Source organism: Gavia stellata, chromosome 12, assembly GCF_030936135.1.
Source record: "Gavia stellata isolate bGavSte3 chromosome 12, bGavSte3.hap2, whole genome shotgun sequence".
NCBI classification, from domain to species: Eukaryota; Metazoa; Chordata; class Aves; order Gaviiformes; family Gaviidae; genus Gavia; species Gavia stellata.
In genome coordinates, this window is record NC_082605.1 from 5,730,268 (window position 1) to 5,746,459 (window position 16,192).

A 16,192-nucleotide genomic window follows, 5' to 3' on the forward strand; every position below is an offset into this window, starting at 1 on the left:
GCACAGGACGCTCAGCGAGGCATCAAGTCCTCTTGCTACAGCCTCCTGGCACCGAACAGAGCCATTAAGCACGAGGAAAGGGAACGTCGCCCAGGCTGGGATGTGATGAGACAGTTGATACATCATATGCCTTAGTCCCTGGATGGAGCGGGCTGTGCTTTTGCAAGAGAAAGAAAATGCATTTCCTTGTCAGGTCCTGCAGGTCGGCTGGTGCTGCTTGTGGGGAACCAAAGCTTCAGTGCCCACCTCCTCCAGGCTTACTGATCTTTGTAAAGCCTCCACGGGTCACTTACCACAACTCCCAAATGCTTGCTGGGGGCTGGAGGCTGGAAAGGAAAACCTTACGCTTGATAACCAGCGTGGCTCAGCTCCCTGGCAGTATGTAACAACCCTTGCAAACAGGCAGAGGAGCATTAGTGCAGGGCACAGATGGGGAGCCTGCTAGCTCAAACTGGGGTCCCTCAGCAGAGGGTCTTCTAGTTCCCACAACAGGAGCTGTGTTTCCCAGCAGAGCAGCTGCCTGTCCCTCAAGGGCTTGCCGGGAGGGAGCTAAACCTCGTCAGCAGGCGAGAGCAGAGCAGCCTGGTGCTGGGGGCTGGACTGCCTCACCAACAGGCAACAGCTCCTTGTTTTAAAACTATTTTGACCGCCGCAATGTTGTTTTGGGATTGCTCAGGCCTCCTGACGTGCTGGCCCCTCCCAGCCCTCGGGTCTGAGAGCAGTTGGGCAGCACCTTCATTGTGGGGAGTCTCAGGAGCTGGCAGGGCTGAGGAGGCAGGGATGCCCGTGTGCTGCCTGCTTGCCAGAGCCTTGGTTTTACGGGGAGGAGAGGGAGGGCAGGATCTGGTGGGCTGAGCCAGGAGTTGGGCTGAATCGTTGGGTCCATGCCAGAGACCCTGGCTGCCTTCAGCCAGTATCATCCCCCCGTTTGTCTGCTAAATAATTGAGCAGGTTTTCTATTAAGCCTCCTTTGGAGTGAGCTAATGGAGCAGCGTTGGCCAGAGCTTGTGTAAGGATCCTGGCGAGAGCGAGCAGCAGGAGAAGGGGCAAGGCCTGATGGTGAGGCTGTTGGTCCCCTGTGGGCATGTTGTTATTAGGACCGGGCATATAGGTTGGAAAAGGCTTTCTGGAAAGCGAGTGGCCATCCCAGAGTGGAGATGAGCCATGTTGTGCCGGGGCTTGGCCACCGCTCTGCTCCTCAAGCTTCCCCCATGCCCCATGGACACCATCCACTCGGAGGCAAGGGGAGCGAGGCTGGGCAGCGTGTTCCCCAGCCCTGCCCACGGCTGATGCTGTCAGTGTGAGTCTGGAGGGTTAGGGCACGTGCACGGAGCCAGTGAACTTGTCTGCAGCACAACTGTACAAGAAAAGACCTAAGCAGCCTTCAGGGTGCATCTCCCAGGGACTTCTGCCCAAAAGACGGAGAGGACAGAGGGAAGAGCACCATGGTCACCAGGAACATGGTGCTACCAGCTAGCAGAGCACAGGATGGGGATCCTGGGCCAGAAACAGCTACGCTGTGCCAGTGGGATGCTGAGCACGAGCCAGCGGGACCTGCCAGGCGGAGCAGCACTGGGCTGACGTGGTGTTGGGGTAATTCTGGCCGGATCTCTGCACTCTTCTCCTTTGCACAGTACAGATGGGTGCAGAGGGGTGTACTGGCAGGAGAGAGGAGGTGGAGAGGTTTCCTGGTCAGCAGTAACAAGTTGGTGAGCAGGAAGGTGGGGAGGCACGAGGCCAGGTGAGGGAGGCAGGCTAAGCAGACTCTGTTCAATTGCTAGATGGTTTTGGGGTCGCCTCCGCTGGAAAAGTCACACAAGATTCCAGCCTAGGTTACTAAACTCAGCCTGGCCACCTGCCTGCATGCTCAAGCTCTGCTGGGACCCTGGGGACTTGGCTGGTCCCCGCTGGACATGGTAGTTCTCTGCAATCCCACAGGACACCGTGATTACTGATCACTTAAACACTAATGCTCCTTCGACACATACTGATGAGCGAGCTGTGGTGGAAGGTGGTGCAGGAGTAGACATTTCATGGACCACTCAGTCCTTGCTGCCTTGCCCTAAAAGCTCAGAAAATGAGTGGTACGCAAGTCTTGCAGTATGTAATGTAGCGGGGTGAGTGTGAACGAGAGCACAGAGGAGTGACTAGCTCAGACCTAGGTTTCACAGTTAAAAAAGGAGTTTGGCCTCCCTGGTCTTTCAGTTTTTACAAGCTGCCAACTCTAAACACTGCGTCCTGAGCAGTGGGACTGCCAGGGCTGGCATCCCTGTCCCCTTGGGGCTGTCAGGCACACACTGGGTGGCAGGAGCAGGCGTCGTGCTGGCCAGCACCAGCCTTCACTGCTTTGAGCTCTTCAGAAAACCATAAGCATTGCAAGGAAAGGAACCAGGTCCCCCAATGTACATCGTGCGTCCAGCCCCGGCGGCAGGACTGGCATTCAGCACGCCCGCGTTGCCCTGGCTGAGATGTGAAGTGCCAGGGGAGACAGGAGTCAGCACTGGAGGCTGCTCCCCAAAGCTAGTCCTTCATCCCCTGCGTGCCGGGGATGCCACGCTTTGTGCTGACCCGCTACTTTACCCTCTGGAGTCAAGGAGCAGGCGACCAGTTTGGCAGCGAGCCGGGGCTGTAATGGTGCAGATGGCTGCTGAGAGAGGACAATGTATTCCTCAGGGACCATCCATTACGTTTCCCAATTCGTGCCTGTCAGGGAGGCCATGCTTGTGGCTATGTTTTTCCTTGCTGAGATGATTTGCCTTTCAGGCTGCTTAATGAACTGCTTCAACAGTTCCAACTGCCTTGCCTTGCTTGTCGGAGCAGCAGTCTGGTGCGGGGTCCTTTCTGAGCATCAGAAAGGTGTGAAAGGCAGCAGTAGGGTTTACCTGGTTAAAGGCAGCAGGAAGCCCTTGGGAGCAACACTGAGATAAACCTCAGATATGCTGACCCTGGCATAGCGGGGCTCAGCCTTTCTGCAGGGATAGGAGAGTTGCAGCCAGACTAGAAGAGCTCTCCTTGGCTTCGTGAGGCTGGCGTGTTCCCAGAGAGGCCCTCGGGAGCTTTTCTTACACTCCAGTTGGCCTGAGCTTTCCCCAAGCTTCAGTCATTAGCCTCAGCTGAGGATGCAGGTTTGCAGGAGCACTAACGCCTGGGAAGCTGATGTTGGCACTGGGGAGGGGGAAGGTTTGTGAGAAGACCTACAAGGTTGACAACAGAAGAGCAGCAGGTGGGTAACACCCACTCTGGGTGCTGGAGCCCGGAGCAGCCCTTCACCTTTCCTTTTGGAGGAAGACACAGTGCTTAGATGTGGCATGTGCTCCGGCACGGGCTCGGCACCATCTCGGCAGGCGTGGACCACTCTCAGGCAGTGCCCTTGTCGGATTTGGACCCAGGCCCTCTTGCTGGTGTCTCCTGTCTTTCCCAGGCATTCCCAGGGCAAATTCAAACCATCCTTCCTATGGGATCCCTGCCCGGGTGCAAAGCAAGGGGATGGCATTGCCTCAGCTCCATCCTCGAGGGACGGGGTGCCACTCACCTATCCATCCGACACCGAAGCACCTCGCCACCCCCCCAGCAGCACCCCGGCACGGCCGGCTCAGCATCCCGGGCTTGTCAGGAGCGCTGCGCTAACACGAGGCGACAGGGCTGGCAGCGGCGGGCACGCGGGGAGCGAGGGCGCAGGCCAGCAGGGCCTGTCGCTCTGCATCCCGTCGCCTTCGCCAGCCACTGAGCAGCGGCCGCAGGGCACGCGGCAGCGGGGCACGTATCGCATGAAGCTGTGCGCAAGGTCTGTGTCAGGAGGGGCGCTGGGAGGCTGTGTTTGTCTCAGGATAGCTGTTCTCCCAAATGCTCTCCCCTCCTTGGATGGATGGGGGGGGTTCTGACAAGGGCTTTGGACACAGTTGACTTTTTGATGGGAAAAAATGCTGCTTGTTTCCTGGCTGAAAAAGTTGAAGGATGGGTGCTAGCGCTGTCCCGATGCCACAGAGACCTTCCCCTCCCGCTGGTTGCAGGGCTGCCAGCAGCTCTTGGGGCAGGGGCACACTGCCATGGGGAGCTGCGAGTTGTGAGGAAGTTCTGTGAAGGGTCCTGATCCCCATTTTTGGGCTGTGTCTGAGCTGTGCTCCTGCCTGCAAGGTGGCCCTGGCACCCCCCATGCTGCAAGCAGCTGTGTGCTCCTGCTCTGGTTGGGGGGGGCAGTGGTGGCTGGCAGATGGGTGGGGGGCACCCTTATCCCTCTGCGAGATCAGGCAGGCGTTACGGGGGGGGTGGGACAGAGCCGCTCCCTGTGCTGGGGACAATTCAAGGCTGGGCGCTGGGGAAAGCTGTGTAGGTGTCTGGTGAGGTGGGTGGGCTCCATTCGCAAAGGGTGTCGGGACTCGGCCAAAGACACGGCCAGTCCGACCCCAAGCGGGTATCCCCAAGGTGCCTTTCCCCCGTGTCTAAATCCTGCTTGTCCCTGTTGAGGTCTGGATGTGCCCTTGCGTCAGTTGGCGCTGCTCCCTCCCCAGCTCCCAGCCATCCCTGGAGACGTGCCCTCCCTGGGACAAGCCACGGGACGCTCCTCTCGCAACATCCCCAGGCCACCAGCTCCGTCTCAGCACATTTAACCCCCTTGCTGAGGCCAACCTAATGCCATTTGATGGGAACAGAGGCTGCGAGCCCGGTGCGAATCTCCTGGCTCTGTGTGCCGGGCCAGCGGGAATTCGGGGCTCCCTCAGACCCCCCCCCAGACTTCTGCCTCTGCACCTGAGGGATGCGGGGCAGCTCCGCGCTGCTGCCCTGCAAGGGCAAGGAGACACTCAGCCCAGCGTGAGCTTAAAAAAATAGGCATTTTTATTCCAATGTAACTAGAGAATTACGACCCAAGAGAGGAGAGGATTACTCACATTTATCGATAGGCTTATTAGATTACTGCCTAAATAGCTGTGCTTTAGCAGCGCGTTTGTCCATCTCAAGGAGAAGCAGCAAAGGAGGGTGGTGCATCTGAGACCTCATCGTCCTTGGTGGCACGGGGAGCTCTGAGCAATGCGGGCCGGGGCGCTGTATCCCGTCACCTAATCCTGTCTTTGACTATTTACAGCTTCTCGGGAAGCAAAAGCTTGTAATGTTTGCTTGGCTGCGGGGCTGGTCTGGCACTGAGCTCCATCCCTCCTGCGTGGCCACGTTCAGGGAGGGGGCACATACCCCCGCTTTGCGACAGGGTCACGCTCCCCTCACTCCCGGCCGCGGTATGCTGATGGGGATTGGCACGGGCTGGGAGAGGACAGTGGCACCACCATCCCCAGGGTCCATGGCGTGAGCAAGGACAGTGCCCCACTCGTCACAGCTATTCCTTGGCCTGGGTGGCGCCGGGTTGGGTCCCGTGTGCCCAGGGCCATGGCAGACTGCTGGCCCTGGTGTCACCATTAGGGAGACTGGCTGTCCGAATGAAGCAGAGATTTCTCAGGCGTGCTGGGTTCATCAGTGTTACCCTTGTGCTAACGAGGCTGTTGCCAGTGGCTTACGCAAGGAGCTCTTGCTGGGCACCGACGTGCCCCCCAGCCCAAAACCCACCAGGAGCTCATGGCTGAAGCAGTTGTGGATGATGCCAATCACCCTCGCAGGTCACGGTCAAGCCAGCAATTCGGGGTGCCCGATAATCCTGCTTTTAGCAGTAATGGAGGATAACAGCTCTTGGGAGGCCCCGGCTCGCCTCCCAGCTCTGCCCCGCTATGACACGATGGGGGTGTCCGAAAAGACGGAGCTGATGGACTCTGAGTCTGACTTGAGCTGCAGGACCTTGGGGTGCTTGGCGTCGGGGAAGTCCTCACCGAGGGCCAGGCGGATCTTCCCGTTCTGTGTCTCCCTGATGGGCTCGAGGAAGACCACGTGCTTGTTGGTGCTGACCTTGCGGTTTGGCCCGTCGGTGGTGGGGGGAGTGGTGCTGAGGATGGAGGACTGTGCACTGCACTCCTGCGGAGGGCTGAGAGGAGCCGGCTTCTTGCAGCAGCTCAGGCAGCGGCAGGGCGTGAGGTACAAGTAAATGAGCACGAGCAGCAGGCTCACAATGCACCCCAGCAGAGTCGTGAGGCCGGTGCTGAAGGTCTCCCCGTCCGGCTTGGGGTAGTGAACCGTCACATTGACTTCGCACAGCCTGCTGAAATTGCGGGGGCTGTTGATGGCCAAGCCCACGTAGACCCCCGAGTGCCAGGGCTTGGCCGCCGCGATCTTCAGGCTGCCGTTGTGATAGACCTCCAAGGAGCGGTTGCTGTTCCCCGGGTGCTTGATGGGCTCGTGGTGTGGGGAGATCCACATGTAGGTGGTGGCTGCGGCCGGCAGGCTGGTGTTGCAGGCGAGCAGGAGGGTCTGGCCCACCATGACAGGGAAGGGCACGGGGTGCATGTCTTCAGGGCCCGCCGAGCAGTTCTCGAACATGTGGCTGTATTTGAGGAACTTGATCAGGGACCGGGGTACGTTGTCAGACACCTTGCAGGTGTGTTCCTCAAAGAAATCCTTCACGGAGCTGAAACCTCGCTGCTTCCAGCGCTGGAGCATCAGGTAGAGCGGGCAGCTGCACCTGATGGGGTTGTTGTGCAGGTACAACCCGTTCCTGATGTTTTCGGGCAGAGCCGCCAGCTCCTCCACGGGGATGCTGCTCAGGCTGTTGGAGGAGAGGTCCAGCGTGCGGAGGCTGTAGTTGCCCAGCCCTTGCACCGAGCGGAAGGGGAAGGTGGTCAGGTTGTTCCAGCTCAGGTAGACTTTCCGCAGACCGCTCAGCTTGGCGAAGGCATTTTCATCCACTCGCGTAATGCGGTTGTTGTAGAGCAGCAGCTCCTCCAAGCTCACCAGCGTGTCGAAGTAGTGCGTCTCAACGGCGTGCAGGTGGTTGGAGGACATGTCGAGGTGCCGCAGGTAGGAGGCATTGTGGAAAGCCTGTGGAGAAAGGTCCTTAATCTGATTGTGGCTGATGTGGAGGGCCTCGAGGTGCGGGAGGGCGGCCAGCCAGCGGTCGTGGAGCTGGGTGAGGGCGTTGTGGCTGAGGTCCAGCGTGGTGGCGGTGGGTGGCAGCGCCCGGGGCACGTGCTGCAGCATCTGCCGGCTGCAGCTCAGCAGGTCGGAGGTGCAGATGCAGGCGGCAGGGCAGCTGCGGGGCAGCGGGGAGGCGCGGGGAGCCCGGCTGTGGGCACACAGCTGGAGCAGCAGCAGCAACTTTGCCACCCGCGACCAGAGCGGGTCTGCAGGCACCCGCGGGGACATTGTGCTGGGCAGGAGCCTCCGTGCAGCCCGGCGGCACAGCCAGGCTCGACGAGACGGGAGGGAAAACGTGCCACAGTCCTCCCCTGTCTCCCCCTGTGCTGTCTTGATGGGGGGGCTCTACCAACCATCCGCAGATGCCCCTTTGCACTTCACAAAGGAGGATCGCAATTCCAGCCGTGGGGCTTGAAAAGAGTTAAAGGGCGGCATCGCCCTGCCCAGCTCTGCTGCCTCGTACCTGTGCTCCGGCGGGCTGTGAGCTGCCCGGCACCCGGGTGCAGGAGGGCGGGTGGGGGCTCGCGTCCGGCATCAGGGGGCTGAGACACTCCGGCGTTTCGGGGCTGTGTTTCGGGCTCGGCAAACGCCTCGCTGCCTCCTGGAGCTGCGTGTCCCTGGAGCGCGAAGTCTCTCACAGCTCAGTGCCGCCGTGGCACATCCCCATGCTCCAGCCGCTGGTGAGCCCTGTCCGGTGTCCGGCTCCCTCCTGGCCAGCATCTCCTGGGGAGCTGGGTGCGCTGCGGGAACACGGTCCCGCTCCTGCCCCTATTTACGCGCTGGCGGTGTGCGACGTGTGCGCCGGGCGGGATCCCATTGGTCCCGGCGCGGGGAGTCGTGGCTGCGGTGGTGGCCGTGGCCGTCGCCCTCCCTTGCCGGTCCTGAGTGGGCAGGGCGGCACGCAGCCGCCACTGGCCCTGCGTGGTCGCTTGTCCCCAGGGGTGCTCAGGGCCACCTCGCAGACCCTCCGGCCTTGCTGGTGCGCAGCCGCCGTCCCTCCCGCTGGAGAATGGCAACCTCGACTGGCTGTAATCCGTAAGGCGGCTGTGCTGGCTGCTCCTCCACTGCCCAGCCTCTGGGAGGATGCTGCAATAAACCCGCCCCATCGTCACCTCTGGGAGTCCCTCATGTCCAATCCTGCACCCAGGCTGGGAGCGGGAATGGCGGTCATCATCCCCCCCCGTGCCCCCTCCAGCTGCTGAGCACCCAGTCGTGGTCCTTCCCGCTGCTCTCATCCTCACCACCCCCTGCATGAGCTGGCAGGGACCCCTCCCCCCAGCACCCCCCAGCACCCCCCAGCAGTGAGGTGAGCAGGGCCGGCTGAGCCTGGTGGGGTCCCCACGGCAGAGGGGGTGCCGTGGGCTGCCACAGGGTGAAGGACGCGCAGGAATGTCATTCCCCAAAGTCTGGGTGAGTTAGTGGGAAGCGGAAAGCCGGGCTGGGGAATTGGTTTCCATTAGAGCAGCAAAAAGCTAATTTGGCAGCTGCGGCTGCCGTGCAGCAAGGGGCTGTTAACCCCCTGCGCCCCGGCCCAGGCTCAGCCTCCGCTGCCGGGCTTCTCCCTCACCCCACTCGCCTCCTGCCGCCGGGGCGGCTGTGCTTGCCCGAGGACCGGCCACGGAGCCAGCTCTGCTCCTTACCAAGGGCCGTGAACAGGCCAGCACTGGTGCCTGATGGAGATGCGCAATAAGGTGCCCTTCATCTGTCCTGGCTGTCCCCGCTGATGCTTGAAACCAGGGAGAGCCACGACTGCTCCCTCCTGCCTTGTGGGGCCACCCGCTTGCCCTGGGGGCACCTTGAGCCAAGGGGGGGGCACAGCCCCCAGCATGAGGCTGCTGCGTGGCATCTCTCCTTTTACCCTTGCGGTGCTGTGAAGCGAGGGTGGTGCTGGCTGCCGGGCAGCGGGGCGCGAGGGCTGCAGCCTCAGCAAGTGCTAATGCACCTTATCGATCCCCAGAGCCTCCGAGTGGAGGGTGGTGGAGGAGGAGGAGGGGGGCTGCTGCCCTTCGGCTGCATTTGAGCATGTTTCCCCAGCTCGATGCTGCCAGGAGCTGGGGGGGGGGCACCGGCTGGGGATGCAGCCGGGTGGTCTTGTGACCGCAGGGTGGGTTGTACCGAGGGCAGAGGCCTGAATGCGTCTCTTTGCAGGACCGAGCGCGCAACAGCGGTGCTGCTGGCAGACCCCTGCTTCCAGCTGCGCTCCATCCAGTACCTGCTGGGCCACGCCGAGCCCTCGGCCCTGGCAGCTGCTGCCCCGGCCACGGACAAGCGCCATTTCTCCCTGCACACCTGTAAGTGTTGCACTGCGCCAGGAGCTGGGCTGTGCTCATCACCCGGCCACGGCTGGGATGGGGGGGAACGAGGCTGCTGGCGTCTGTGTCCCCTGCAACATGGCCCAGCCCCCGTAGCCCTGGGGACAGGGGTCCATGGCTCCCCCACTGTCCCCCAGCAGTGACACTTGCGAAGGGGCTGTGTCCAGTGCCCACTTCTGGCAGCAGCTTTGTCCCTTCGGAGTGCCTAATGTCCAGCTTGCTTTCCCCAGCATGCGGATCCCTGTGCCCAGCACCAGGCTCCCTGTCCTTGCTGGTCCCCAAGGGAAGCTGCAGCCCCCTGTGCGTCACCCAGCAGCCTCGGGGCAGCTGAGGGTCACATTCACCCCACACATACCTGGTTTGTCCCCACAGACACGGAGTACATCAGTGCCGAGGAGCTGGCAAAGGTGGACAAGATGCTGAGCCACCTGAGCGAAGAGTCCAAGCAGGCGGCTGCCACCACACTGGTGAGTCCCCCCCAGCCCGGTCCCCATGCTTGGCAGCAGCCCCAGCTCCCGGCACAGCTGCCCTGGGACACGGGGTTTTTACTGCCACCGCTAACCGCCTGGTGCCCCCCCCCAGCCCACCAGCGAGGAAGACCTATGCCCCATCTGCTACGCACACCCCATCTCGGCCATCTTCAGACCCTGCTCCCACAAGTCGTGCAAGTGAGTAGCTCGCGTGCGTGACCCCCACCAGGGTGACTGCCAGCCCCTGCCCCCCCCCATGCCGTGCAGGGGGAGCTCACGCTCTTTCCTCCTCTGTCCCAGAGCCTGCATCAACCAGCACCTGATGAACAACAAGGACTGCTTCTTCTGCAAGGCCACCATCACAGGGGTGGACGACTTCACCAAGCCAGCCAGCTCGTAGCGCCCAGCCCCGCACCACACGCTCGCCCAACTGAGCGGGGCAGCCCCCCCACCGCACGCTGGCTTCTCCCCAAACGCCTGCCCTGCCCAGGGCCGCGGGGCCCTTGCCCGCAGGGCTGGGACCCTTCATGGGGCCGCAGCGTGGGGCAGGGGGCTGCAGGGAGGGAGAGGCCGGTGGGGGAGAGGCCCAATGCCAGGCTCTGGGGCCAGTGTCCCCCTTGCCCAGCACCTGGGCCATGGCACCCCTCTGCCCCGCGGGCTGTTCTCAGGGAGGGGAGCCCAAGGCCTCTGCTCTGCGGCAGCCCTGGGGACGCGCGGCAGCCCCGGTGCAGGGGCAAGGGGGCCAGGCTGGGCGTTCGGGCTGTTAACTTGCCCCAGCCTGGGGGCTGACTTAAGTGCAACATTAAATTATTCTTCCTTACGTGGTGCCCTGAGACATGGGGAGGGGAAGCCAGGCCGGCCCTGGCAAGCGACCCAGCACTCGGGCCATGCTCGGATGACGCTCAGCTGTAGATGGAAATATAAATATTTAATCCAAGCAGAACCGGGAGTGCAGGGCCCACCAGGGGCTGCTACATGATGATGCGCGGCTCTGGCACGGACTCGGCGATGGACTTGTGCGGCAGCACATTGGCCCCATTGAGGTAAAGCTCGTCGTTGACGATGACATCCTCGCCCAGCACTGTCACGTTCTCCATGCGCACCTGCCCCAGAGAGGCCCTGTCACGCCTGCCCCAGCTCGGGGCTCAGTGCCACACTCCTGCTCCGGCCCGCAGGCACCAGCGCATCCCTCCATCCCTTCGGCTGCAGCCCGAGGAGGCGGGAGGGCAAGAGCTGAGCCCTGATCCCCCCGTGGGGGCACCCACATCCTCACCCACTGCCCCACGGAGCAGCTCCAGCCCACGATGCAGGATTCCAGCCAGGAGTGGGAGCGGATGCGGGCCCCCTTCAGCACAGTGCAGCGTTTGATGCGCACCCCGTCCTCCACCACCACGCCAGCTCCGATCGTCACGTTGGGGCCGATGACGCAGTTTGCCCCGATCTTGGCGCTGGGGTCCTGGAAGGAAGAGGGGCTGCACCGGGGCCGGGAGGGCAGCCAGAGCTCTTGGCACAGGCCGTGCCACTTGGCCAGCGTGGGGACAGGAAGGCACAGCTTGAGGACGGCAGCAAGGACGGTGGTGGGAGGATGCGGAGAGCCCGTGACACGTGCCCAGGGTTGGCATGGGGGGGGCTGGCACTTACCACCAGCACGTTCCCGACGACACCAGGCCCCGAGTGCAGCTTCTCGGGGTGTTGAGCCCGCAGCGCCTGCAGGTACATGCACATGCCTGTGAGGAAGTCTTTCGGCTGCCCGATGTCCATCCAGAAGCCTGCGGGGACAGAGCCACGGTGACAGCCGCCAGCGCAGGGGCAGCAGCGCAGGCAAGACTCCCCAGTGCTCCCTGCGCCGTGTGCAGGGGCTTACCCTGCAGCTCCATGGCGTAGAGCTGCCCCTCCTGCGCCATGGCCGGGAAGATCTCCTTCTCGATGGAGGTGGGGCGCAGCTGCAGGGATGGGGCGCAGGACTGAGTGGGGGACCCAGCCCCCCAGCCTGGCCCAGCCCAGCGCCCCAGCCCCTACCTGGATGCGTTGCAGGATGCCTGGGCTGAAAATGTAGAGCCCGGCGTTGATCTTGTTGGACACGAAGACGCGCGGCTTCTCCACGAAGCGGCAGATGCGGCCGGTGTCGGCCTCGCTCACCACCACGCCGTACTTGGCCGGCTCCTCCACGCGGGTCACGACCAGCGAGCCCTCACCACCGTGCTGCCGGTGGAAACGGGCCAGCGCCGCGAAGGGGAACTCGCAGATCACGTCGCTGTTGAGGACAAAGAAGGGCTCCCCGTCCTCGGCCAGCAGGTCCCGCGCCAGCGCCAGCGGCCCCGCTGCCCGGCCGTGAGTGACACCGCGGGGACAGGGTGAGCGCAGTGCCCGGGTCCTCCCAGCCCAGCCCCACCCGTGCCCTCCCAAGCCCCCCATCCCTCTGGATCCTCACCCAGCCCTGCTCTCCCTGGTTCCTCCTGCGCCTGTCCTGCTCTCCCTGGTTCCTCCTGCGCCTGTCCTGCTCTCCCTGGTCCCTCTCGTCCTGCCCGTGCCCACCCTGGCACACCCCTCCCGCTGTCCCCGATCCTCCGAGCCCTGCCCATCCATACCCGCCCTGCTGCCCACCGCGTCCCTCTCCCCGCGTCCCCACCCTGCCCGCACCCATCCCGGCGTTCCCCCCGCCCCGTGCCCACCCCGCTGTCCGGGGCTTCCTCCACCCCGCGCCCGCCCCAGCGCCTCTGCCCGCACCCTACCCGTGCCCAGCGGCTCCTTCTCGTGGGACAGGGAGATGCGGATGCCGAGCTGCGGGCACAGGGTGAGCGGCGGGTGCGGGGCGGGTTGCGGGGGGGGCGGGAGGGGGGGGCGGGGGGGCCCTTACCCGCTGCTCCTGCTCCCGCATGGCGGCCCCCAGCGCCTCCGACATGTAGCTCACCGCCAGCACCACGTGGCTGACGCCGGCCTGCGGGGGCACAGGTCAGCCGGCGGCGTGCGGGATGGCGTGCGGGACGGCCCCCCCCCCGCGCCCCGCAGCCCCCCGCCGCCCCACCTGCCGGAGGGCCTCCAGCTGGTGCAGCAGCAGCGCCTTGTTGCAGAACTCCACCAGCGGCTTCGGTCGGCTCAGGGTCAGCGGCCGCAGCCGCGTCCCGAAGCCGCCCACCAGGATCAGCGCCCGCATCCCCCCGCCGCCCCGCGCCCGCACCGACACGTCAGCGCGGCGCGCGCCTTCCGCGTCACGGCCGCCCGACACGCCCCCCCCCCCCCCCCCGTGTCCTAGCGCCCGCCGCCGCCCGGGCGGCACCGACAGCCCGAGGCCGGGGGCTGCGGAAAAGCAGGCGGAGAGCGGCAGCGCGGCGGGCACGGTGGGTCAGAGGGGGTCCCGCTCCCCTCCCGCCCCGCCAGCGGCGGCCGCAGCCCCCCGCACCCTGCCCGCGGCCGGTGCTCTCCCCCGGGGCGAGCAAGGCGGGGGGCGCCCCACGCCGAGAAGAGGGAAGGGGCAGGGCCGTACGCGACCCGGAGAAGTGGGGGTCCTGCCCGAGCCTCCCCCCCAGCCCCGTCCCCAGGCTCAGGCGGCGGGGAAAGGCAGGCACGGCACAGCGCGGACAAAAACAGATCCTTTAATGGTTTTTGGTTCTCCGTGAAGCACAAACAGGGTGATTATTCATGTAAAAACAAAGGGGGGCCAAGGCTATGTACAAGCTGTGGAGTCCCAGGGCGGTGGTCCGAGGGGAAGGGGGAGGCAGCGGGCCCTGCCCATCGCACCGCACCCCTGCCTGCGCCCGGCCGAGCGCGGAAGAGCAAGGGCAGGAGTCGGGGCTGGGGGGATGCAGAGGTGCTCCCCAGGAGGAAGGGCCCCGCGCCTGCCCGAGCACAGCCCCCCAGGGACACGGACATGCACAGAAGGGGCGGTGAGGGTCTTGGGGCTGTTCTAGGTACCTGGGGCACCTGCTGCTCCAGCTGCTCTCCTGCAAACCTGTTCCCTGAAAACCCCGGGAGCGCTGCCTGGCCGGGCAGCAACTGGCAGAAGCGATGAAGTAGTAACCCAGGGCAGGGGTGAGTGGTGTGAATGAAGGTCCTCATCCAGAGAGCTGGAGAGGAGGGGTGGAGAAGTACAAGCCGGCGCTTCCCCTGCCTCCTTCCACACCCAGTGCCGCAGACCCGCACCCACTGCTGAAACTACAGCTGGGCGCCAGCCGAGCACCAACATTTCCCAAGCAGACCGTGCACACACAGAGCCGGCACACATGCTACATGCGAGTATTCCCCAAACAAGCTTTCCTGAAGTAAAAAAAAAAAACACAAAAAAAACCCAACCCTGGCCTTGCAGGTACCCAGGCAGTTTCTCAGCCAGTGAGGGTCATGGTAATGCCATGGAACAAAAGTCAGTGACACCAGGGAAAGAGCAACCGGGGGTCCCAGCACAGAAACACAGAGGGGGCGATGCAGAGCCAGGTACGATTCGGTACCACCGGGCCACAGTATCAAATGTTAATGCCCTCAGCAAGGGAAGCCACAGGTAAAGCACCGGCTCCAGGAGGGAGCCCAGGCTGCAGAGCTGTTTCATCCACAAACAGACCCTTTATTTTGGGAAAGACTAACTCCGTGAAGCAAAGCTAAACAGTCAGGCGAGGGCACTCACTGCTCAGCCAGATGCCCTGGAGAGCCCCAGGGAGAACAGGAGTCAGCCCTAGCCCTCGGCCTTCCCTTCCACCATCCCCGCACGGACCCGCCGGCAGAGCAGGGGCTGCAAGGCAGAGGCCCCGCGGGGGGGAGAGGGCAGCCTCACCCTGCAGCCCCTGGGGCCCGAGGGCAGGAGGGGGGTACCCACGTACAACCCGTGGGACCAACGTTACACAACGGGAAGGGTTGAAATGGTCCGAAACGCCCCGCTGGGGTCGCGTTAACTGCTACAGATACTATTGCTAGCCCACGAGCCGAGTTCTTGCTTGGTCAGTGGTCCAGGGCAGAGTTACTCTCGCAGAGCCCCATGCCTGCCTGCACGCGGGCCTGCCCGTGCGACCCTGTCAGGGAGCGAGCAGGCCCTGGGTTCGAGCACAACTCCAGATGTGCAGCATTCCCTCCTGGCCACAGCTCTGCCACAGGTTGCATTTGGTCATTTTATTTCCGTGTTTGGGTTGGTTATTCACAGTACCCAAACAGCAGAAAAAGGCAGCATCAAAAGCAAAGCCCCATCGGCAAAACCCAGGGCAGAGCTAGCAACACTGGACGCACAAACCAGCACCTGTGCTGCTCACCATCAGCCCCACAGACACTGCCAACTGTTAATCGAGTGCCCTTTCCAAATAACCCAGGAGAATTTGAAAGGGAAAGCTCTCCCAGGGGCTCCTCACACCACAGCTCCAGCCCCCTGAAAGAGCCCTGTGCTCTCCTGCTTTCTTTTCCCTACGTCCAGGTCCTCCCCTCCAGAACACACACGCAACGAGTGAAGAACCAGGACACCCAACACCCAGCAGGCACCTACAGAGCCTCCTCCAGAAGGCAGAGCTAGTGCGGTCAGAACTATCTGGTCGGCATGAGGAGCTCTTCCATCCTGCCTCCCCTCAGCTCTTCTATCCAAGTACATTTAAAAACAATGGAGCAATACAATTGTTTAAAACCAAAGTTGTCTACTTTTTTCCTGTGGTAGTAGGTGGTCTTGTCTGCTCCTGCCACCAGGACAAGAATAAGAGGCTGTAGCCTGGGGCTACTGGTTTTCCTCACGCATCTGTTCCATGATGTTGATGAGGCTTTCCAGCCCAAACACATAACCCATGTCGGGTCCGTCATGCACAGTGGGGTCATCACGAAAACCTTTGAACGTGCTGTGTGCAAAGTCAATCATACGCACGTCCACCTTGGGCTGGGCGGAGGAGCCAGGCTCTGTGCTGCCGCCATCCTGAAGGCTCTCTGGGAGAGAGCTGTCCACCCGCTTCAGGCGCATCTCCGGCCGGCGCTCCACAAACATCCCTGCCCTGCTGTCCTTCCCATCATAAATGATGAGAAGGGAGCTGGAGTAGAAGCGGTAGGAGGCCTGTCTCTCCAAAACCGCCTTCAGGCTTCGCAGTTTGGCGAGGACAGGCTCAAAGAGGTCCTTGCGCAGCTCAATGCCGTTGTGGAGATACTGGTAGAGGGCATTGCGGAAGCCCTCGATGGAAAGACCGCGTCCATAGTATTTATTCCTGCACAAGTAATGCCCTGTGTCCAGCTGATAGACCTAGAACACCAAAGGAAACACACATCAAGCAGGAGCAACAGGTTAAGGCCACACACGCAGAGCCCTGAGCTGTCCTGCACTGACAGGGCAGAGGGAACTCATCCTGTCCCCACCACGCCCAAGAGGGAGCAGGAAACAGCTCTTGCCTGTTCCCTGAATGCCAAAGCAGCTCACAGATGCATTCCGTGGGCACAGTCAGGGTGCCCAAGCAC

The 16,192-nt window shown here is 62.9% G+C and overlaps 4 protein-coding genes across 10 annotated transcripts in view; 1 reads left to right on the forward strand and 3 right to left on the reverse strand.

The window, feature by feature from the left end:
* RNF123 (ring finger protein 123) overlaps positions 1-10,254 on the forward strand; it is a 49,382-nt gene extending 39,128 nt beyond the window's left edge. Inside the window, exons 36-39 of the mRNA XM_059823243.1 lie at positions 9,164-9,299; positions 9,693-9,787; positions 9,903-9,988; positions 10,091-10,254. Coding sequence (XP_059679226.1) covers positions 9,164-9,299; positions 9,693-9,787; positions 9,903-9,988; positions 10,091-10,190 — 417 coding nt within the window. The 3' untranslated portion in view covers positions 10,191-10,254. The remainder of the gene's footprint in view (positions 1-9,163; positions 9,300-9,692; positions 9,788-9,902; positions 9,989-10,090) is intronic.
* AMIGO3 (adhesion molecule with Ig like domain 3) lies at positions 5,710-7,236 on the reverse strand. The gene has a single exon (XM_059823499.1). It carries the CDS (start codon positions 7,234-7,236, stop codon positions 5,710-5,712), a length of 1,527 nt encoding a protein of 508 aa, XP_059679482.1.
* Positions 10,255-10,686: 432 nt separating the features above from the next.
* Positions 10,687-12,944, reverse strand: GMPPB (GDP-mannose pyrophosphorylase B). Of its 2 annotated transcripts, none has more exons than XM_059823248.1 (8): positions 12,816-12,944; positions 12,648-12,728; positions 12,523-12,571; positions 11,810-12,111; positions 11,655-11,733; positions 11,432-11,559; positions 11,064-11,246; positions 10,687-10,893 (listed from the first exon to the last, which is right to left on the reverse strand). In XM_059823248.1, the coding sequence occupies exons 1-8, from the start codon at positions 12,942-12,944 to the stop codon at positions 10,762-10,764; spliced, it is 1,083 nt and encodes a 360-aa protein (XP_059679231.1). In that variant the 3' UTR covers positions 10,687-10,761. The 2 variants fall into 2 exon arrangements, with proteins under 2 accessions (XP_059679231.1, XP_059679230.1); XM_059823247.1 differs by having other exon boundaries at positions 10,687-10,918; positions 11,011-11,246.
* A 423-nt stretch (positions 12,945-13,367) lies between these two features.
* IP6K1 (inositol hexakisphosphate kinase 1) overlaps positions 13,368-16,192 on the reverse strand; it is a 38,890-nt gene continuing 36,065 nt past the window's right edge. For all 6 annotated transcript variants that reach the window (XM_059823058.1, XM_059823055.1, XM_059823057.1 and 3 more), the window contains one exon: positions 13,368-15,980. In XM_059823058.1, the coding sequence (XP_059679041.1) occupies positions 15,471-15,980 (510 nt within the window). In that variant the 3' untranslated portion in view covers positions 13,368-15,470. The remainder of the gene's footprint in view (positions 15,981-16,192) is intronic.